The following is a 23437-nucleotide window of genomic DNA, read 5'->3' on the forward strand; positions in this document are numbered from 1 at the left end:
TCATTGGTTACTCTTTCCCAACTTTAGCATTATATATATTAATGATTTATTGTTCATTTGATACTGTTATAATCAGTATATTATACTCTTTACGGATTTCTGATTCTTTCACTTTGACTTTCCCGTTATCCATATCCCAAGCCCCTGACGAAGTATATGGAGCATGAAAGGCCTCTGATGTCATTTAACCCCCCCTGTGTCCATTTGCTAATTCTTCCAGCAGTAGTATCGATATTTTTGAAAGTATGTTCTTACATCAAGTGAATATTTCTGCATGTCTCTGAAAAATAATCTAGTTGCTGTTCAGTTTATGCACAATTTTTTTTCTATCTTCTACTGGTATAATCTTTTTTGTTTTATCAGCTCAGTTGTGACTTCTTATGACCTCCGCTGCCTGTCTAACACACTCTCTGCCTAGCACCTTCCCTCTCTAGCATCGATAATATCTAGTGTCATTTCAGCATGAAAATAGTTCTCTTTCGTTCATTATTCATCATTTCTTCAGGGGCAACCTTGATGCTGGTGGAGAGGACTCTTGAAAAAAACATGATTGCTTCTCATTTCCAAGGTTCTGTATGACCTTCACGCGATTAGCACTTCCCCATGAATAAAATATATTTCTACTACTAATAGTCTCCACCTGTTGCGACATTGAAGATATTTGTGAAGTAATGTCCCTGTTCCTCCTGCAGGGGGCGCCCTCTCTCGCGTCTTATATCGTCCTCCAGCCTCCTCCGGTCTTCCCGCTGGCGCGTCCCCTCCAGCTGGTCCAGGTCCTCCGTCTCTTCAAGGTCGTCGGGATTGAGGATCTCTTCATCCTCGTCGCCGGGCTCAGACTGGTTCTCCAACTTGTCTCCCTGGCCCTTCCCTGCCACGCTGTTGGTCGTCTTGTAGTGAAAGTCTGCAGAGAGAAATGATTATTAGAATTCGTATGGTGATAACGACAGTTTATATATATAAAAATACATGCACTGATCAAAACATTTATTAAGGAAGCATTTCGCCATGAGTGGCTTCTTCAGTTCGCCACTCGTGGCGAAGAGTTTTCTTAATGTCTTCATCAATGTACAGTGTCTCTTATTGAAAGAAAAGATTACTTCTGTGATGGGTCTGTCCTTTTAGTATATAGGTGGAAAAGAGTAAATTTATCAATATACATAGGTCAGTACGTCCGTAAACGCAGCTTTCATGGAAGGGCAAGCCAAGCTAGCCATAGCAACATGACCATCTGGGCCTGAGCAGAACATTCGAACGCCTTGGGGAGGCAGTCATGAAAAGCTGAAATCTTAGTGCCAGATCGAGGAAGCCTAGACCTTGGACATGCATAACCCACTAAGTAATAAATGCAAACTCCTACCCACGTATTATTCCTCCACTCAGTACTATAAAATTCCCTAGGCAGTGACAAGAGGACTTTGATTTTCACAAGCAAGTCAAGTGGAGTGACATCAGACATCATTGAACCAACACTAGTCACTCCACATCCCAACTTGTGCAGTCATCGGGACGAGAAGAAATCTCTTAAGCAGATTTCACGCATCCAGAATAGTCACACTAGGCAATTTGCTCAGGATGTAAATTTAAATTTCACTTTTCTCAATGGATTTAGGAAGACCAAGAAGCCATATATGAGTTTGGGCCATCGAGAAGAACTCTGAAGAATGGTGTGAATTTTGTATTGTGATGGATTTATGTTGCACCGTGATTGCTCTGCTTTTCTTAGACTGCCAATGTACGACTGATGGTCAGTGTCTTTTCGGGTCACTGCTTCGGTGGCCAAAAAAAAAAAAAAAGTGCAAAAAGGAAAATTTAGTTCCCTCTGTGGGACAGTGTCAAAGGCCTCCGCTGGTGACCTCCATTAAACAAATTAAATATTACTAGCTGGTACCCAAAAATATATTAGATAATAAATTTTGCACGCGTTGTATGTGTGCGCGTGCGTGCGCGTATGTATGTGTTTGATTTATACCTACACGTCTCATAACTTTCTGTAATATTGTAGTATTAAAACTACTGAAATTCTGGCAATGCGTGAAATATTTATTTGCAATATATTTTTGGATATTAGCTATTAAAATTTCAATGGTTTAACACTGGACACCGGCATAACTATCAATACTACGTCTGTACAGCTCTTAATATTGCCACCTTTATTTTCACTACTACAATAAAAACTCGTATTTAACTGATATCATTAATATTTAAAATTAGTACTGCTATTACTTAATAACAGTTCATATTATATATCGTCGAAGGGAAATCAAATAGTAACTACCTGATTTTTTTCTTCCTCCTAGGATTTAGTTTATAATTTAAGAACGACTCATCCGTTTAATTTTTTTTTTTAGGTTTGGCGTATTGTAACCAGAAAAAGATGCAACTATTAGCTTGTGCACGTTCCCGCTGGGAATATATTATACATGCCATTCCAGATTTTGATTTCCGTTTGATAAGTTGAGAATGACTCTTCCAATCGGCTTTAAACTTTCAACAGCGATGTATCCTACCGAGAAGGTTAGGATTGCTACTGAAGTTCTGAGGGAAGAAAGACTGTCCAAATTAGGGAAATGTCACCCAGTTCATGGGGAAAGTCACCCAGTTCATGGGGAGTCACCCAGTTCATGGGGAAAGTCACCCACTTCATGGGGAATGCTCTACTTTATAATTCCAACAACCCCCCTTTCCCTCCCCTTCATAGCCAATGTGTCCCTGGCGTATGAGCAGCGGCCATCATGGATGTTTAATAAAGCTTGACGATAAATCACGTGTGTGGGGTCAGTGAGAGTCTCTCTGGATTATTCGGCAGCGCTGTATAGCCCTTGTGGCTTAGCGCTTCTTTTTGATTATAATAATAATAATCTGGATTATTCGGTATTCCTGAAGGGATACCTTTAAGTGGTTGTCTGAATTTGTTTTTTTCTTCCCTCCAGGCTTTCGTTTACACCTCGAAAACACATCCTATTAACTTCAAAATATCGAAGCTGCTGTACTGCAACCGCAGGAATGTTTCTGCAGCTATTGGTATGTGCTGGTGCCTCTGGTTAATTTTATAGACCTGTGATGACTCGAATGACTCACGAAATCGTAATGACACGATTGAAAATAAACCATACCACGGGTAGGGATAGAACCCGCGATCAGTGTCATAAAACTCCAGACCGACGCACTAGCCCATGAATAAAATATATTTCTACTACTAATAGTCTCCACCTGTTGCGACATTGAAGATATTTGTGAAGTAATGTCCCTGTTCCTCCTGCAGGGGGGCGCCCTCTCTCGCCCTTAATTACTATTGCATTTTGCTTTGTTTCGTAAGGTGAAGACTTCACCTTACGAAACAAAGCAAAATGCGACAGTAATTATGGACAAGGTAGATTATAGTGGAAAGATGATCATGTTATTAGAAGACAGGGGTACTTAAGTGCCTCTTAAACTTTCTCAAAAAAAAACAAAAAAAAAAACAAAAAAAAAAACTTGTTTTCCATATGTTTTGATACTCATCACTAGACTCTCGATAACCCTTGCTTTAAGCTTTTTTTTTTTTTTTCCCCATTTGGTATCACGAATATTCATTTTAAAGTAATACTCCTTGCATAAAAACGTATTAGCTCCTTAGCTAATCGATTCATTTTTAAAGCATTATTGCTAAAACGTTTTTAGGGTGTATCTTTGTCTTAAAACTTTCTATTCCTTCAGTGCTCGTGGCGATCTGAACTCTCACGACACGTTTTCCAATACTATATCCCTCCAGGGAAGTGCCTTGATGCTGATGATGGGTTCACGATCCAAAGAATTGGATCTGTCCTCGATTCTAATTGTTTTTAATTCCTCGGGTGTCTTGGAAGCCTTTTGCTAAAGAAAACGAGAAGCAAAAATATCTAACAACAAGAAATTGAGTCAATTTCACCCTGTCGCAAGAAATGTCTTATGGTTTCAATATTAAACCGAGAAGATTAAGATAAAGCTCACCCTAACTATTACCATGAATAAATATGTATGCGAGTTTAGTGAGCAGTTTTATACAGTATGTGCATGACAACTTCAATGCGTGAAAAACCTACTCCAGTAGCAAATACTTTAATGTTAAAGTGTGTAGTAGTACTTGAGTTCCTGGTTTGCAGTGAATGAGACACACTGCTACACTAAAATCTGCTTATGCGGATTTTACATTTATTAAAATGATTATTGTATCTGAATTCGAGTCTCACCTTTGAAGAGCTTGTCCAAGTAGGAGGGAGGGTTTGTGGGCGCCGGTGTGGGAGGCTCCGTCTCTGTCGGACATAAATGGAAATTAATAGATAAAAATATACATTTATTTATATGCTTTGGCTGGTAAAGGTAACGAAATATTATGTAGAGAAAACAATTTATGTCGTGCTGAATAGGTAAAACTTATGATTTTGGCGCTCTTCTTGCCGAATAAGGCAAGCGAAAATTTGTGTATGGAATAAATTCACAAAAATCATTCTGAACCTAACGAAAAAAATATATTTCATTGTTTTTAAATTATTGTAAAGTTATCTAAAATATATTTAGTTGGATTCTATATCGTGCCGAATAGGTAAAATTAAACAATTAGCAAGATATATTTTTTCCATTATGTTAATTTAAAAATTAATAATTTTGTACCAAAAGAATCTTAGAAAACTTGACTAATACTATAACGAGCACAATTTAATTTAGCTTAATCCAGCTAAATATATTTTAGATAACTTTACAATAATTTAATAACAATGAAATATATTTTTTTCGTTAGGTTCAGAATGATTTTTGTGAAATTATTCCATACAGAAAATTTAGCTTGCCTTATTCAGCAAGAAAAGTGTTGCTATTTAAGCCAAAATCGCAAGTTTTACCTATTCGGCACGACATAGAGAAAAAATGTAAATAGAAAGAGCAGGAAATAAGAAAATTAATAGGAATGAGGCTGGAGAGGATGCATCTCTGCTGCGTGGTCAGCGGTACGTGACTACACAACGTTGGCCCTCTGACTCAACGAATCATATTCCATCAAGCCAAGTTTAGGTTTCTGGCCTTATCATCGATGGGCACACCGATGGGCACATCATCGATGGGCACACCCATCTTACTCATGACCATCTCACGGAGAGGCACCCTGTTCCATTCTGTGAGAACTGTCAGGCTCCAATTTCAGTTTGTCATATTCAGTTGGACAGTCCTTTCAACAAACACTCAGAATTTACCTCCGACTCCGTCACTACTCTAACACCCTTAATTTATCTTCCTTTCTCGATGATGGACCCACCTTTGACTGAGATTCCCTCTGACTTTTTAACAGCAACCGATTTATTACACAAACCTTGATACTTCCTTTAGCATTCCTCACAGCCCTTTCTAGCTCTACCTTTATTATGACTTAAGAAATCGTAATGACACGATTGCAAATAAACCATACCCCCGGCCGGGATTGAACCCGCGGTCATAGTCTCAAAACTCCAGCCCGTCGCGTTAGCCACTAGACCAGCTAGCCACAATAAGATTCGTCCAACTAGGTATATTTCTACACCATAGGAAAGTTAGCACAGGCACCTCTGTGACCACAAATGCATTTGTGGTCACAGAGGTGCCTGTGCTAACTTTCCTATGGTGTAGAAATATACCTAGTTGGACGAATCTTATTGTGGCTAGCTGGTCTAGTGGCTAACGCGACGGGCTGGAGTTTTGAGACTCTATGACCGCGGGTTCAATCCCGGCCGGGGGTATGGTTTACCTTTATTATCCTCTACACCCCTGGTTCCTCTCTGCTCCAACAAAACCCTGTGCCCTGCAGCGCTGTATGAACCTAGTGGGTTTATAATAACCAAGAAGATGCAAGACGAAGGGAAGAAGAACGATTTAAACTTTACAGAGCCTCGGAACCAATAGGTCATTCATCGCTGTGGTCAATAAAAGTGTCCAAACATGCATAAATGGATACCACTCACTTGCCTGACGAAACTAATCTCTATTCCCAGAGTCACACCTAGGAACATATAAAACATTGAATATCGTGTAAAAAAAAATAAAAAATTATTTAAAGTGGTCCATTAAAACTTCCTCGAAGTCCGAGAGGTACCCTACACTACCAGCAAAACTGAAGTTACCAAAGTCACTGGTAACACCTTTGAAATGTGTCAATCAGCGGTACAACACATGTTGTTTAGAGAGGGAGGGGGGGGGTTACTGGATCACCCGTAGTTTCATTCTTTTGGAAATATGAGCTATATGACCCTTATGTATTTAGCGATTAGTTAAGATTATAATAATATGGAAATAGGGGGGAAGGGGCAAGTTGCTGATCCCTGCAGAGTTTGTTGCTCGTCCGTAGGGTTCAGTGGACCCGCCACTTAGCAAGACGAGAGGGAAGAGGCAAGACAAAGGGCAGAGGCAAGACAGGGTAATAAATTTAGAAACTGAGTTACCAGTGAAAATCTGACAGTAAGGAGGAAGGCTACGCAAGAAAGAGATGGTGTTTAGGACATAAGACTAAGTAAAATGAATGAGGAAGATGGTGATGGTGAGAGAGGAGTAATGTGGGGTAGAGGGACAGTGGGAGGGAAGCATACTAGGTTTTTGTTTATTAAAGCAGAGAAAAAAACAAAAAAATGAAAAGCGAGATAACACACAATTTGGTTAAGCAGATTTATATCCATTTGTACTACAAAGATGTGAGAGAGAGAGAGAGAGACAGACAGACAGAGGCAGAGACGGACAGAATGTGACTTTTTCCTTTCCCCGAGGCTCTCACGCTGATAAGTGAGTTTCCTAATTGTGGAGGAAGAAGGCAGGCAAAACGCCACCGTAAGAACGGCAGGAATGGAGAGTGATTGGAAGATATAAAGATTTTCCTTGGCGGGGAATTTCTGTTAGTTTCTTTGTCTCTCACGAATACTGGGAATGGAGAAGTAACGCGGGCAGGGAGTAGGATCCTTTGTTCTTCGAGAACCACTACAGGAGTACATACTACGTCTGACAACACAACCCATGGACAGAGTACATCCTACGTCTGCCAACAAACCCTAGGAGTACATCCTACGTCTGCAACACAACCCACGGCAGGAGTACATCTACGTCTGTAGGCTATCCTACAGCTGACAATTCAACCCTCGTAAGTGTATTTTACGTCTGGCAACACAACCCATATCAAGAGTACATCCTATGCCTGACAACAACCCACAAGAGTACATCCTAAGTTTTGCAAAGCAACTCATGCCTGATGCGCATTCTACATCTGGCAAAACTGACAAAACGAAAGGGAACGCAACGACACGCAACGTAGCATTGTGTTGCCCTGCAACACAACGCCAGGCAACACGGCGTGGAGGGCCAATAACTCAAGAGAAGTTTACTGAGCCCAACTTTTGGCGGCTGTGATTTACGGGGCTCGACGCGCGCTATTACAACATTTGATTAATAAAATATTTTGTTTGTCTATTACGGCGAAGTTCTGCATGTTTTGACGTGAGGCAGGCAATTGATACTGCCTGGTGAGATGGTAGGTATTACCTGGTGAGACAGGTATTATCTGGTGAGATACAAGGTATAGGTGATAGGCGATACGATCTGGTGAGTTGAATAGTAGATAAGACCTGGTGAGATAGTTGATAAGACTAGGTGAGATAGAAGATAAGACCAACTGAAATAGAAGATGCGATCACGTGAAGTAGACGGTAGATAAGACCAGGTGGGATAGACTGCACACACACACACACACACACACACACACACACACACACACACACACACACTTGGTCCACTCTGACCTACTCATTGGTGGAGAGACACACCGAGTGTCACAATTTAATCCTAATGCAACCCTTAAAAAATGCTTATTAGAATAACCACTAGGGAAGCCTTCCCGTCACACGGTAACATTCATTAAGATTAACAATCTTACACTCGGCTCCAGAGGGGGTGAGTGAGGTGTGCCTGTCAGGATCGTGCTCAAGCTCTTGGTCCAGCCGTTAAATCTTCAAATCAGTTGACTTTGTGACTAATTTTTTCTCCGCTCTTTCTTCAGTGTGTGGTTGCAGGGATCGAGTTTCAGCTCCTAGCCCCTCGGCTGGCCACTACTGCGTGAACCCATTCCTGGCTTCGAGAGCCTTATCCTACCTATTCTTAAAGCTATGTAAGGATCCTGCCTCTATACTACACTGTCCATGTTGCTCTACTTCCTGGTCCCTCAAAGCTGTATTCAACTAATTGAGGTTTCAGGGGTCGATTCATAGCTCCTGGCCCCGCCTCTCCACTGGTCGCTACTAGGACACTTACTCCCTGCTCCGTGAGCTATGTATGGAACCTGCCTCTTCTCCTATGCCAAATCAAAGTCGAGAACAACGTCCAGTATTGGGCCCCTACTTAAACAAGATGGGTCCTACACAGATGACAGCAAGGAAATGAGTGAGCTACTCAAGTCCCAATATGACTCAGTTTTTAGCAAGCCGCTAACCAGACTGAGAGTCGAAGATCAAAATGAATTTTTTATGAGAGAGCCACAAAATTTGGTTAACACAAGCCTATCCGATGTTATCCTGACGCCAAATGACTTCAAACAGGCGATAAATGACATGCCCATGCACTCTGCCCCAGGGCCAGACTCATGGAACTCTGTGTTCATCAAGAACTGCAAGAAGCCCCTATCACGAGCCTTTTCCATCCTATGGAGAGGGAGCATGGACACGGGGGTCGTCCCACAGTTACTAAAAACAACACATAGCCCCACTCCACAAAGGGGGCAGTAAAGCAACAGCAAAGAACTACAGACCGATAGCACTAACATCCCATATCATAAAAATCTTTGAAAGGGTCCTAAGAAGCAAGATCACCACCCATCTAGAAACCCATCAGTTACACAACCCAGGGCAACATGGGTTTAGAACAGGTCGCTCCTGTCTGTCTCAACAATTGAATCTCTACGACAAGGTCCTAGATGCACTAGAAGACAAAAAGAATGCAGATGTAATATATACAGACTTTGCAAAAGCCTTCGACAAGTGTGACCATGGCGTAATAGCGCACAAAATGCGTGCTAAAGGAATAACAGGAAAAGTCGGTCGATGGATCTATAATTTCCTCACTAACAGAACACAGAGTAGTTAACAGAGTTAAGTCCGAGGCAGCTACGGTGAAAAGCTCTGTTCCACAAGGCACAGTACTCGCTCCCATCTTGTTCCTCATCCTCATATCCGACATAGACAAGGATGTCAGCCACAGCACCGTGTCTTCCTTTGCAGATGACACCCGAATCTGCATGACAGTGTCTTCCATTGCAGACACGGCAAAGCTCCAGGCGGACATCAACCAAATCTTTCAGTGGGCTGCAGAAAACAATATGAAGTTCAACGATGAGAAATTTCAATTACTCAGATATGGTAAACACGAGGAAATTAAATCTTCATCAGAGTACAAAACAAATTCTGGCCACAAAATCGAGCGAAACACCAACGTCAAAGACCTGGGAGTGATCATGTCGGAGGATCTCACCTTCAAGGACCATAACATTGTATCAATCGCATCTGCTAGAAAAATGACAGGATGGATAATGAGAACCTTCAAAACTACCTTCAAAACTAGGGAGGCCAAGCCCATGATGACACTCTTCAGGTCACTTGTTCTATCTAGGCTGGAATATTGCTGCACACTAACAGCACCTTTCAAGGGAGGTGAAATTGCTGACCTAGAAAATGTACAGAGAACCTTCACGGCGCGCATAACGGAGATAAAACACCTCAATTACTGGGAGCGCTTGAGGTTCCTAAACCTGTATTCCCTGGAACGCAGGCGGGAGAGATACATGATTATATACACCTGGGAAATCCTAGAGGGACTAGTACCGAACTTGCACACGAAAATCACTCACTACGAAAGCAAAAGACTTGGCAGACGATGCAACATCCCCCCAATGAAAAGCAGGGGTGTCACTAGCACGTTAAGAGACCATACAATAAGTGTCAGGGGCCCGAGACTGTTCAACTGCCTCCCAGCATACATAAGGGGGATTACCAACAGACTCCTGGCAGTCTTCAAGCTGGCACTGGACAAGCACCTAAAGTCGGTTCCTGACCAGCCTGGCTGTGGCTCGTACTTTGGTTTTCGTGCAGCCAGCAGCAACAGCCTGGTTGATCAGGCTCTGATCCACCAGGAGGCCTGGTCACAGACCGGGCCGCGGGGGCGTTGACCCCCGGAACTCTCTCCAGGTAAACTCCAAGTAAAACTCACTTTCCAGGCTATTCCACTTCCTGACAACTTTGTGACTGAAGAAATACTTCCTAACATCTCCATGACTCATTTGAGTCTTCAACTTCCAACTGTGACCCCTTCTCGCTGTGTGCCATCTCTGGAACATCTTATCTCTGTCCACCTTGTCGATTCCTCTCAGTATTTTATAGGTTATATCCCCTTGTCCTGTGTGTGTGTGTGTGTGTGTGTGTGTGTGTGTGTGTGTGTGAATCAATCTTCCTTCCCCTCCATTCTGCTGTATACACCCCTCACCTACCTTCTAAGCAGGAAAAAAAACATGCAGGCAGGAGTACCGTTGCAGAAAATAAGATCAACGACGGGAGCACCGTTGCAGAAAGTAAGATCAAGAACAACAGGGGGCTCCTTTGCAGAAATAACAGGAGCGCTGGCGCAGAAAGTAAAATCTATAACAGGAGCGCCGTAGCAGAAAGATAAAACAAAGGAAGTGCCGTTAGAAAGAAGAACGGGAGCACCGTTGGAGGAAGATCAACTATGCCGGAAGTACCCCTGTAGAGAGTAATAACAACAGGAGTACCGTTGCGGAAAGAACTGCAAGAGTTACCGTTGCAGTGTAAGATCAACAACGGGAGCACCGCTTCGACCCGCCAAAATCTCTGCTAATTACACTGTCTCTTCCCGCCAGCAGCCGTATTTTTGGCGGCCCCGCGGCCAAAAGATGATAAACGGGAAGCGTAATTGCCCGCGTCTTCCGTTCCTCCCCTCTCCCTCCCAACCTGGCACCCTCCCCATTTTGCTCCGTCCTTCCACACCCGTCACCCACCCTCCCCAGAGGGCACCTTCCTTCTCCACCCACCTAGCACCTTTACCTTTCCCCTGGCACCCTCCCCACCCAACATTACTTAACCCCCCACCTTCAATCTCCACGTGCTGTTTACTTATTGTGTGTGTAATATATATAATATATATATATATATATATGTATATATATATATATATATATATATGTCGTGCCGAATATGTAAAACTGGTCAATTAGCAAGAACTCGTTTAAAATTAAGACCTTTCTGAAATTTTCTCTTATACGTTTAAAGACATATTTTTTTCATTAATGTTAATGTAAAAATTTTAATTTTGCATCAAAAGAATCTTAGAAAACTTACCTAACCTTATTATAACAAGAACAATTTATTTTAGCCTAACCCACCAAAATATATTTTAAATTTCTTTACAGTAATTTAATACTAAACAAACACAGTGAAATATATTTTTTTCGTTAGGTTCAGAATGATTTTGGCGAAATTATTGCATACACAAATTTTCACTTGTCCTATATGGCAAGATGAGCGTTGCTATTTAAGCCAAGATCGCAAGCTCTGCCTATTCGGCACGACATAAATATATAAGAAATCACAAAACGTGTGATTGCAAATGTGAAAAAATATCATGTGCTTAATACGCATATCTTCACAGGAACAGAAAGAAGAGGCATTAGAAGCACATTTTAAATGTTAAACACAGAGGTGGATAAATTAGACACATGTGAAACTCTTGGGTATCTTTATTGAGGAAACGTTTCGCCACACAATGGCTTCATCAGTCCATACATAGGAGAATCGTGAAGAACAGGAGAAGAATGAGGTAATCAGTCCCTCAACTTGAGTCGATGTGGTCAGTCCATCAATCCATCAGTCATCAATTTATCAATGTGTCGGTCCTCTGAAACATTCATCTACAATCCTGTCAGACACTGCAACTTCTTGGGATCTTAATACTTGGGAATTCTTCGCTTGCCTAACCCTTGGGCACGACCTACTTCCACATTGAACAAATGTGACACCACCTATGACTGCTACACCTCTCCTGCCTACGGTATATAAGCTGCTTTTCGGCACATATGCTGTATTCTATTCAAGATTGATGGACTGACCACATCGACTCGAGGTTGAGGGATTGATTACCTCATTCTTCTCCTGTTCTTCACGATTCTCCTTTGTATGGATTGATGAAGCCACTGTGTGGCGAAACGTTTCCTCAATAAAGATACCCAAGAGTTGCACATGTGTCTATGTGAAGGCTTACTCAGCCCTGTAACAATTTCAGACAGTATTACCAAGGCTGGCTCCTCCTCAGGAAAATTAATGAGTAGAAAAAGAAATAATAACAGACAAACATAAACACTTTATTATATAGAAAATATAAAATATAAAACACTTAAATATGAAATATTAATCCTACATTAAAGAAAATGAAAAATATAAATGATAACTGAATTCAACGCTAATATAAAACTTGGGTGTCTGGTGTTGGTGACACTGCTTGTTGAAATCGTAGCCGTTACCGATGATGGGGGGGGGGGGTCGCAGGTGTTGGTTACAACCCACTGGCTAGTTCTTCACAGTATAGCCTTGAGTATTCTATCCCGATGACAGGAAAGCAGGTTCTTTACTGCTGTAATGATGAGGGGTTACGTCCTGCAATTTCATACAGGTGCACAGGTAATTAAATCCAAAAAGGGGAAGTCTCAGGACGTTAGTCCATCTCCATCAGTTCTTCTCGTTGATTGGCAGGTGACCCTCTGTCATCCAAGCTAGAAAGATAGACAGGTTACCCACTGCTTAAGAAATCACTCTCCATGATAAGTACAATACCTAAAAGATGTGGTGATTATTACAACAGTCAACTTAGAGCAAAACTGAAAGGACTAAGTTTATTGGTCAAAAGTGAAGCTTTCAACCAATAAATCCACTAGAATACAAGGCAGGAATGTACTTAAAGTAGTGCTGGGAGCTGTGAGTCTAGTGATAACTGTTTGGATCGGAGCCCCACACGTCACCTTTCGGGGGGGGGGGGGGAGGAGGAGGGGAAGGGATAGCGGGAGCTAGACTGACCCTACCTTTAACAAGCAGCCGGCAGTCAAACTATCACTTTCGGGGAGGGGGAAAAAAGGCGGGAATAGCGGGAGCTTGACTTACCCTACCTTAACAAGTAGCCGGCAATGAAACTGTTGTTACTATATACTCCCTCGCTACTCCTATCTATTGAACTTTTCCCTCACACTCCCCCATACCAAGACTTATAGTCAAGGAGTATAAGAAGAATAGGCGAGGAAAAAGTTCTAACATATGGAAGTCGCATAAGGCAAGAAATCTTCTACTGACTGTCACGACTTAACCAGTCAGAGAAATAATTGGATGAACCATTGATATACACAATATGGAACTTAAAAGCCTGGAGTGCCAATGTCCACCTCAAGAGGCGACTGTTGGTTCCCTTAAAAGTTTCTAGGTATATCAAAGGTTTATGGTCCGTTTCTAAAATGAATTCTTTTCCCAGCAAATAAAATTTAAGTTTGGAGATACCCCACACAAGGGCCAAACATTCCTTTTCTATGGTGGAGTATCTCGTTTCTGCAGGAAAGAGTTTCCGGCTTAGGAAGCATACAGGGAAGGGAGTACCATCGTGGTATTGTAGTAACACCGCACCTAAGCCAGTATTGGAGGCATCAGTTCTTAAGCAAAATGTTTTATTAATATCTGGAATCTTAAGTATAGGGTCTTTCGAAAAGATACTTTTAATCTCATTAAACTTTTCCCGAGCTACGTTGGAAAGTTCAAGAGGTTCCTTCACAGACTTTTTAAGGAAGTCGGATAAGATGCCTGTAAGATCAGAAAGGTTCGGGATAAACCGTGCATAAAAATTTACAGAACCATGAAAGCTACGCATGAGTTTCTTGGTTTTGGGGAATTTAAATTCTAATGAAGCTTTGATCTTACTGGGGAGAGGCTGCAGAGAGTTATTAGAAAGTATCAGTCCAAGATATCTAATCTTGTTATACCCAAGGAAGCATTTCTTCGGCTTGGCAGTGAGGCCATGTGAGCGTAACCTACGCAAAACTGATGTTAATGTTTGGATATGTTCGCCCCACGTGGATATCATTACGTAAATGTTATCAAAATAAACTGAAACATTTGGCATATTACCCAAGACCTTTCTCATCAGTCTCACGTAGGTAGCACAGGCAGTTACCAAACCGAAGGGCATAGTTCTATATTGCATCAGTCCTTGGTGTGTAGGAAAAGCGGTGTACTGCTTAGAAGAAGGATCTAACATTACTTGATGACATGCCTGCGCAATATCAATCTCTGAAAAGAAGGAAGAGTCATAAAATTTGTGTAGATCGCTATCTATTAAGGGCATAGGCTCAGCATCCCACCGAGTTATAGCATTAAGGCCTCTTAAGTCAATAGCAAGTCTATATGAATTATCCTCCTTCTTAACCATGACTACTGGTGAACAATATGAAGATACTGAAGGTTCAATGATCTTTAGTTTTAATAATTTGTCTACCTCTCGGTCAAATGCATCCCTAAGATGAACTGGAACTGGGTATAATTTTCGTTTGATAGGATTGTCCGTCACTAAGTCAATCTTATGGACTACCGTGGAGGTAACACCTGGAGCATCAGTAAAGACGTCTGAAAAGTTACTCTCACACTGAAGTAGTTCATGTCTCTTATGGTCATCCAAAGATTCATTAATATTAATGTTGGTTGCGTCCGAGTGGTCAAGAGTCACCAAGTCATGTAGTTCTTCATCATAGTCTAAGTTAGAGGTGTCAATTACGCACACCTTACATTCTTCAGTTGTCGTATCAAGTTCGTGTGGAAAAACTAGTCAAAGTTATTAAGGCAGTTAACCGAATTTCTTCGGTAATATTTCTTAAGGATGTTGATATGATAAAGCTTAGGTTTCCCCTTGACTTCTATGAGGTAGTCAACTTTCCCACAAATTTTTAATACTTTATATGGATCTTTCCATGCTACTAATAATTTATTTGACTTGATCGGCAAAAGTACAAGAACTTCATCCCCTACTTTAAAACTTCTCCTGACTTTTGGAATCAAAATAGGCTTTGTACTGGTCCATTGACAAGCTTGGGTTTTTCGAAACTATGTCAGAGGTCTCCTCAAGTTTGGATCTAAGGTCAAGGAGAAACTGGTAAGAAGACTGAACCTCAGCACTCACCTCCTCATTAGTCCATAAGTCATGAAGGATGGACAATGGGCCTCTGGCCTGTCTACCATAGAGAAGTTCAAAAGGTGAAAACCCCAAGGAGTCACTGGGAACTTCCCTCATGGCAAACAAAGCACAGGGTAGGTAACGATGCCACTCCTTAGGTTTAAGGGAGCAAAGTTTCCTTAAAATGGACTTGAGAATCGAATGCTGGCGCTCAATCCTCCCATTACAGCTGGGATGATAGGGTGTGGTGAAGAGAGGCTTCACTCCCAGAAGTTGGTATAGATGTTGCATTAAGTCAGATGTGAATTGTGTCCCACGGTCAGACAAAATTTCTCTAGGGATGCCCACTCTGGAGAAGATGGACAAAAGGGCTTCAGCCACCTCTGTAGTGGTTATGGTCTTTAAGGGTATGGCTTCAGGGAAACTCGAAGCATAATCAACTAATGTTAATATACATGTCCCCCAGATGAAAGTGGAGATAAAGGACCAACGATGTCAATAGCTACTCTTTCAAAAGGTACCGTAAAGACTGGCATTTTGACCATAGGTACTCCCCTGGTACCTCGGGAGGATGACAGTTGGCAAACTTTACACGATCTACAATAGGTAGTGATATCTGAGGACATTTTTGGCCAAAAATAGGTTTCCCTAATTTTATTTAAGGTTTTACGATGCGAGGAATGTCCGGCCACTGGCAGGTCATGAGCCATTTTAAGAACAGTCTCTCTGCATTGACTTGGAACAACTAAGATGGAATAGTCTGTCTCATCTGAATTTAATTTGAATACCGACTTGTACAAGATACCTTTTATATATTCAAATTTATATGAAAAGTTTTTCTTTTGGATAACTTGATTTTGTTTAGCGGCATTATGGCAATCCTGAAGAAAAGGGCAATTACGTTGTAAATTGACAAAGGAGTCCTTTGATATGTCTAAAGGTTAAAGTCAGGGAAAATCAAAGGATGGACAGTAGGAGAAGCCTGGGCTTTGGTCTGAGCCCTAGTCAAGACATTTATGGTATCGGAGGTGATATCTTCACTTTCATCTAATAAGTGAACCGGTGATCCTACTACCTCGCTTTCGAGAGTAGCATCACTGGTTTTTAATCCCACATGAATCTTACGAGACATTGTCTCATCTGAACTTTCGAGGGGCTTCTGACTCTACAGAAAGAGGATCTGAAACACCTATGTCCATCTTTGGTGATGAAAGGTCAACCTCAGAAGGAAGAATGGCACCTTTTACATTACCTATTAGTACGGAGCAAGAAGTGATGGGAGCTAGTACGGCTTCAGACCAACCTGTGAACCATTTAGACCTAATGTAACAACGGATGGTACGAAAAGTGTCCGTACGGCCCAAGTAGTCTGAAATTATAGCAGAGGAATGAGTTTCTATAAGGTTAGGGAACAGCTTATCAGAAATGACTATACATGTGCATCCAGTGTCTCGTAAAATGGTAGATACATTAAGTCCATTAACTGTTCCTGAACAGAAGGGTGCTTGGTCATTACAGTCTTTAAAACATCTTCCAACTTTTTGGACCTTCTTAGAAGGACAATCTGGACGTTTGTCCCTTAACACCACACAAATGACAAACAGGAATAAAAGAAGTCATTTTACTTTCCACTAGAGGCTTTGATTTCTTAAGGTCTGATGAACCCTTGCCCTTAAGGTTCGATCCCTTTAGGTCTTTCTAGGAATTGTGAGCCTCAGCATACAGGTCAGCAGCCTCAGCAACTTCCTCAGCTTTAATCAGGTTACGTTCTCTAATGAATGTTCGTATCTGGTGAGGAAGAGCTGTCAGGAACTGGTCAGCAACCATGAAGTCTCTAAGAGATTCATAACTGTGATCAATTCCTGAACTCTCTATCCAAAAGTCGAACAAACGAAAGAGTGTTACCTGTAACTGCTGAAAGTTCTGGCCAGGCTGTAAGGTGGCATACCTGAAATCTTTCCTGTAAGAATTAGTGGTTTTTTGATATGCTTTAAGGATTGCCTTCTTCAGCAGGTTATAATTACATATATCCTGCGACAAAGTTGCATAGATATTCAAGGCTGTACCAGAAAATAACATTCCTAACCTGGTAGCCCAGGTGTCAGCAGGCCATTCACAGAGGGTAGCGGTATTTTCAAACCTGATAATGTATGAAGTTATGTCTTCCCCCTCTGTGAAGGGAGGTAAATTAGGTGTTGGAATATGTGCACTAGCTGCATGATAAAGTACTCCTTCCTCTAATTGTTGTTGTGTCAAAGTTAACTTTTTATTCTCTAATTCAAGGCGAGATTTTTCGAGCTCGCGATCCTTTTCTCTCTATTAACTCAAGTTCTCTAGCTTTTTCCTCGACTTCTCTATCCTTTGCTCTTTCCTCAAGTTCTCTTAATTTAACTTGTTCCTCACGTATCTTAGCTTGTTCCTCACATTCTCTAGCTCTTTCTTCACGATCAAGTCTACCATGCTCCTTTTTGTCTTCTTTCTCTTTCTGTCTTGGATTTCTCTCTCAATTCTCTCTCTCTCCTTTTTCTCCTGTCTTTCAAGGTTCTCTTTTTTCTTTTTCTCTTCTCTTTCGAATCTCTCTCTCTCCTTTTTCTCTTCTCTTTCCCTTTCTAACTGTCTCTCTTCTCTCTCAATTCTCTCTCTTTCAAGTCTTTCCTGGATCTTAGCATTAATGAAAGATTCTAAATTTTTCCCTGTTATTCCTAACTTCCAGCATTCATCCAAAACTGGTATTCCTCCATGCTTGCAAGAATAATTTAAACTATCAGGGGAAATGAAACGGGTATTAAAGAAAATGGAGGGTTCAATTCCTGCTCCGCTCAAACTGTAAATAAACCAGAGGGCTCGATCCCTACTTCAATTAAACAATATGTATTAATTAAAACGAAGGGTTCTATGCCGGCTCCGAGCAAACAGTAAGTAGAATGGGGTCACTTGACCATCCAATCTTCTCACCAACAAATCAAAGAGTGTCCTATGACAGTTCCCTTGATATAATAAAGAGCTCAATGAAACAGTCACTGGAAAATCTCGGGTCCCTAGAGTAATCCTCCAAAGTGTTTCAAGCTCACACAAAAATAGATGGCAGAATTAACTAGTATTCCTGCCTTGACTTACAATAAATTGAGACCATAACAATCTCCAAATCTTTTAAATACCTGTACTGTAGTCCTACCATAGAGAATGATTACTCATGGCTGGTGGTAACCGTCTGTGGTATGCGGCGTTGAAGTTCCAATGGTAGATTCGAGATGGAGTTGAATCTTGATTCAGTAGAGTTGATCCTGGCAAGGTCGCCACTTGTGAAGGCTTACTCAGCCCTGTAACAACTTCAGACAGTATTACCAAGGCTGGCTCCTCCTCAGGAAAATTAATGAATAGAAAAACAAATAACAGACAAACATAAACACTTTATTATATAGAAAATATAAAACACTTAAATATGAAATATTAATCCTACATTAAAGAAAATGAAAAATATAAATGATAACTGAATTCAACGCTAATATAAAACTTGGGTGTCTGGTGTTGGTGACACTGCTTGTTGAAATCGTAGCAGTTGCCGATGATGGGGGGGGGGGGGTCGCAGGTGTTGGTTACAACCCACTGGCTAGTTCTTCACAGTATAGCCTTGAGTATTCTATCCCGATGACAGGAAAGCAGGTTCTTTACTGCTGTAATGATGAGGGGTTATGCCCTGCAATTTCATACAGGTGCACAGGTAATTAAATCCAAAAAGGGGAAGTCTCAGGACGTTAGTCCATCTCCATCAGTTCTACTCGTTGATTGGCAGGTGACCCTCTCTGTCATCCAAGCTGGAAAGATAGACAGGTTACCCACTGCTTAAGAAATCACTCTCCATGATAAGTACAATACTTAAAATATGTGGTGATTATTACAACAGTCAACTTAGAGCAAAACTGAAAGGACTAAGTTTATTATTGGTCAAAAGTGAAGCTTTCAACCAATAAATCCACTAGAATACAAGGCAGGAATGTACTTACAGTAGTGCTGGGAGCTGTGAGTCTAGTGATTACTGTTTGGACCGGAGCCCCACACGTCATCTTTCGGGGGGGGGGGGGGAAGGAGGGGAAGGGATAGCGGGAGCTAGACTGACCCTACCTTAACAAGCAGCCGGCAGTCAAACTATCACTTTCGGGGTGGGGGGAAAAAGGCGGGAATAGCGGGAGTTTGACTTACCCTACCTTAACAAGTAGCCGGCAATGAAACTGTTGTTACTATATACTCCCTCGCTACTCCTATCTATTGAACTTTTCCCTCAGTCTAATTTATCAACGTGTCGGTTCTCTGAACCATTCATCTACTAAACACAGAGGTGACACCTCACCCATAGAAGGTGACACCTCACCCATAGAAGGTGACAACACTTCACACATACCTGTCCCAGACAAAACTGTCCCACGCATCTTTTGTACAACATCAAGCCAAGATGTTCACCTGGCAAAGAACACTGCATTTTTGTGAAAAATATTTTTACCTTTAAGATTACGAACAATATTCTGGACTATAAAATTGTCAAGTTTATACATTCCAGAATTCAAATTTGAAATATGTTGTGGATCATGCTTGATAAAAGATGATTCCATAATGTTTCGTTTAACCGTAAAATTACAGGGAAGGAATTCTTTGGTATTAGTCCAATCTACATAATGACCTGTATCCCTTACATGAATGAACAAAGCACTGAATTCTTGTCCATTAAATATTGCGTATTTATATTGTTTAACTCGGGTCTCGAAAGATTTGCCAGTTTGTCGACAGGTTTTCATCAATAAACTATCTACTCTTTACTTGATAGTCACACCAGCAGCAACTGGAAAAAATTATGAAGACGTTTCGCCTGATGAAGCTGCAGGGCAGGCGAAACGTGGTACTATTAAAGTGAATGTAGGTATTACCCCCCTCGCCATCTATTACAGCTCTGTATTAGACACTTCTACCACCAGGATCACCAGCCTCACTCACCGTGGAGTATGATGACTCTAGCCTCACCGTGGAGCATTGAGAGTCCCTCTAGCCTCACCCACCGTGGAGCATTGTGAGTCCTTCTAGCCTCACCGTGGAGCATGATGACTCCTTCTAGCCTCATCGTGGAGCATGATGGCTCCCTCTAGCCTCAGTCACCATAGAGCGTGATGGCTCCCTCTAGCCTCACTCACCGTAGAGTTTGATGAGTCCCTCGGTCTCCCCTCGGGAGTTTTTGGCCACGCACTTGTAGGGACCGTAGTCATCATCCTTACGAAGGCTCCTGATGGTGAGCTTCATGTGTGTGCGGTACGACACTTCCCCTGGCTGCCGACACAAATGTAAACAGTTTAGCACTTTAGAATGACAAGCGTAAAATAAAGTTAGCACTGTAGAATGATACAAACGAAAACAAGTTACCACTGTGGAATGACACATTATGAACAAGTTACCACTGTGGAATGACACATTATGAACAAGTTACCACTGTGGAATGACACATTATGAACAAGTTACCACTGTGGAATGACACATTATGAACAAGTTACCACTGTGGAATGACACATTATGAACAAGTTACCACTGTGGAATGACACATTATGAACAAGTTACCACTGTGGAATGACACATTATGAACAAGTTACCACTGTAAAATGTCAGGTTTGTTTAATTAATAAAACAATATACAGTTTGTGCATTTTACTGAAGACGTTTCGCCCACCGGGGACTTCATCAATGCTCAATAAAGTCCCTGGTGGGAGAAACGTCTTCTCGACAAAATATCGTAATCCGCATCCTGTGTCTTGTTGACATACGTAGTTGTTATAGAGTGAACCTTGTATTAGAAATAATGTCATTATAATTAATATAGGTTATTATAAAGATTATTATAGATTAAGGCTAGAGATAAATTGTTTATCTACAAAGGTTATTATTGATAATTTTGATTATAGATAAAAAGTTTTAATAGATAAAGGTTATTACAGATAATACAGTTTTTAATAGATAAAGATTATTATAGACAAATGCTTCTATGTAGAGTATTGGTTATTAAAGGTAATGAAGACACTTTAGCAAACACTAGGACATAGAAAACGTTTCGGTCTTGGAACTTTGATTAAGGTCCCAGGACCGAAACGTTTTCTAATAGTTCTAGTGTTTGCTTACATGTATTTCTAAATCTTGTCGATATTTATTACCAGGGTTTATACCAGTGAAGATTATTATAGTCATGGTAGTATCGCCCTTCTATCATCAGTTATACTGTTGAAGGAAGTTTGAGTATTGGCTTTACACGCTTGTCTGTGTTGCATTATTCTTCATTGTAAAATTATATATTTAAATAACTGAACTCTGAACCTACTTAATGGATGATCGCTCGCAAGACAAGACTCTGCCCTGAAATCCCGAAATATTAAGAATAAAATTGTATTATTGAAGAAATTGTTCGTCCGTAAGATCCACTGATATTTTTTATCCATTTTTTGATGAACATCAAAATGGTATAAAATACCGACAGGTTGGTAGGTAAGACACAAAGGCAACAGTTAGGCAACTTTATTCCGAAACGTTTCGCCTACACAGTAGGCTTCTTCAGTCGAATACAGAAAGTAGGCAGGAACAGTAGAGATGTGAAGACGATGTAATCAGTCCATCACCCTTGAAGTCGTAGAATTTGAGGTTGTCAGTCCCTCAGCCTGGAGAGTTCAGTTCCATAGTCTTCACATCTCTACTGTTCCTGCCTACTTTCTGTATTCGACTGAAGAAGCCTACTGTGTAGGCGAAACGTTTCGGAATAAAGTTGCCTAACTGTTGCCTTTGTGTCTTACTTATCCACTTTTTTTTTTTGCCAGTATTTTTGCGACTATTTTTTTTTGACGGATTTTCAAGCATTTTTAGGATTTTTTTTTTATTTTTACCTTTATACTTTGAATTAAGACTTCAGAATTTTTTTGAGTAAAAGTGCCTAATCAAAACACGCTATAGTTTTGATTTTACCATCGGTGGACATATAAAATTTTGTTGACTTTATCAGAAAAATGTGATTTTCACTTTAAGCTCTACTTAGCAGCGTAATACCGTCCAGCATATAGATGGCAACACTAGTATAGATAACTTGGAGATATCCAGGACTGGGATACAGAGGGTAACGCTAGTAAGGATATCCTAGGAAAGCCAGCTGGTCTGGCTTATTTTTATAGATCACTGATCGTCTCCCCCAGGATGTGATCCGCGACTGTTGGCTAGCACCCAGGTAATTACTTACCGTCAGATAAGCAGGGATAACAGGTGTAAGAATGCATGCCTAAACCCGGGACTGGCCCCGGGCCTTTAGGTTGTGATCTGAAGACGCTAACATAAGCCACAAGGGAAGAAAAAAACGTTACCAAGTCAGAACAGTATTCTGTAGAATTTACAGTGGGGTACAGGGAAACTTGACAGGAGGGACGGGGAACCTTGGCAGGGGGAGGGTCGAAAGGGAAAAGGGGAAACTTGACAGGGAGACTGTGGAAATGAGACAAAGACCAGTTATCGTTAGCATCAGCAGAAGCGAGGATGGGAAACAAAACGAGGCCAAGATAACAAAGCTGTCGCTGATTTTTCAGCACAAGTTAAACGAGGAGGAAAGTTGATCGCTACTCCTGGGTGTTAACGAGAGAGAGCAGTGATACATTACCCTTTCAGTGATGTGGTACTTGCGGCCTTGGTGCAGCATGACTCCCTGGCCGCGGGTCCAGTAGGTGAGGGCAGGCGGGTGAGCCTCGATGGTACACTCCAGGGTGATGCTGTACCCCAGGGGCGCGCCCACTAGCTGGTGAGGGATGCTCATCATGGGCGGGACTGTGGGCGGGCAAGTGAGGACACTGGTTACATGAAGAAGAGGTTACAGGCATAACATTTTTTTGTTACAGTATTAGCTGTGAATGGTATGGTAATAAAAGCTGTGAGAAGAAACAGGACATTATTGTACAGTTCAAGACGTTCATTAAAGGAAACGTTTCGCCACTAATGGCTTCTTCAGTCCTATTTTAGGATTTATGAAGTCGTATGTTTAAGGGTAATTTAGGACTGGTGAAGGTACAATTTCTTGTTATCTTATAATAAGAGAAGCGACGAAGTGAAACGCAAAATAGCCAGGATAAAACAGCACCAGCTAGTCGAAATGACAAGACAGGGCTTAAGAGCTAAGAGTCAACTTCCGCAGACACGCCAGGTGAGCATACGTAATTAT

At 41.3% G+C, this 23437-nt stretch overlaps 1 protein-coding gene across 1 annotated transcript in view; it reads right to left on the minus strand.

Moving 5' to 3' along the window:
- LOC128686540 (lachesin) overlaps positions 1 to 23046 on the minus strand; it is a gene marked incomplete at its 5' end in the record, with an annotated part of 34676 nt that extends 11630 nt beyond the window's left edge. Inside the window, 4 exon segments of the mRNA XM_070084237.1 lie at positions 641 to 901; positions 4209 to 4271; positions 20400 to 20532; positions 22883 to 23046. Coding sequence (XP_069940338.1) covers positions 641 to 901; positions 4209 to 4271; positions 20400 to 20532; positions 22883 to 23046 — 621 coding nt within the window.
- Between the last annotated feature and the right edge of the window lie 391 nt (positions 23047 to 23437).

Source organism: Cherax quadricarinatus, chromosome 12 (assembly GCF_038502225.1).
Source record: "Cherax quadricarinatus isolate ZL_2023a chromosome 12, ASM3850222v1, whole genome shotgun sequence".
NCBI lineage: Eukaryota > Metazoa > Arthropoda > Malacostraca > Decapoda > Parastacidae > Cherax > Cherax quadricarinatus.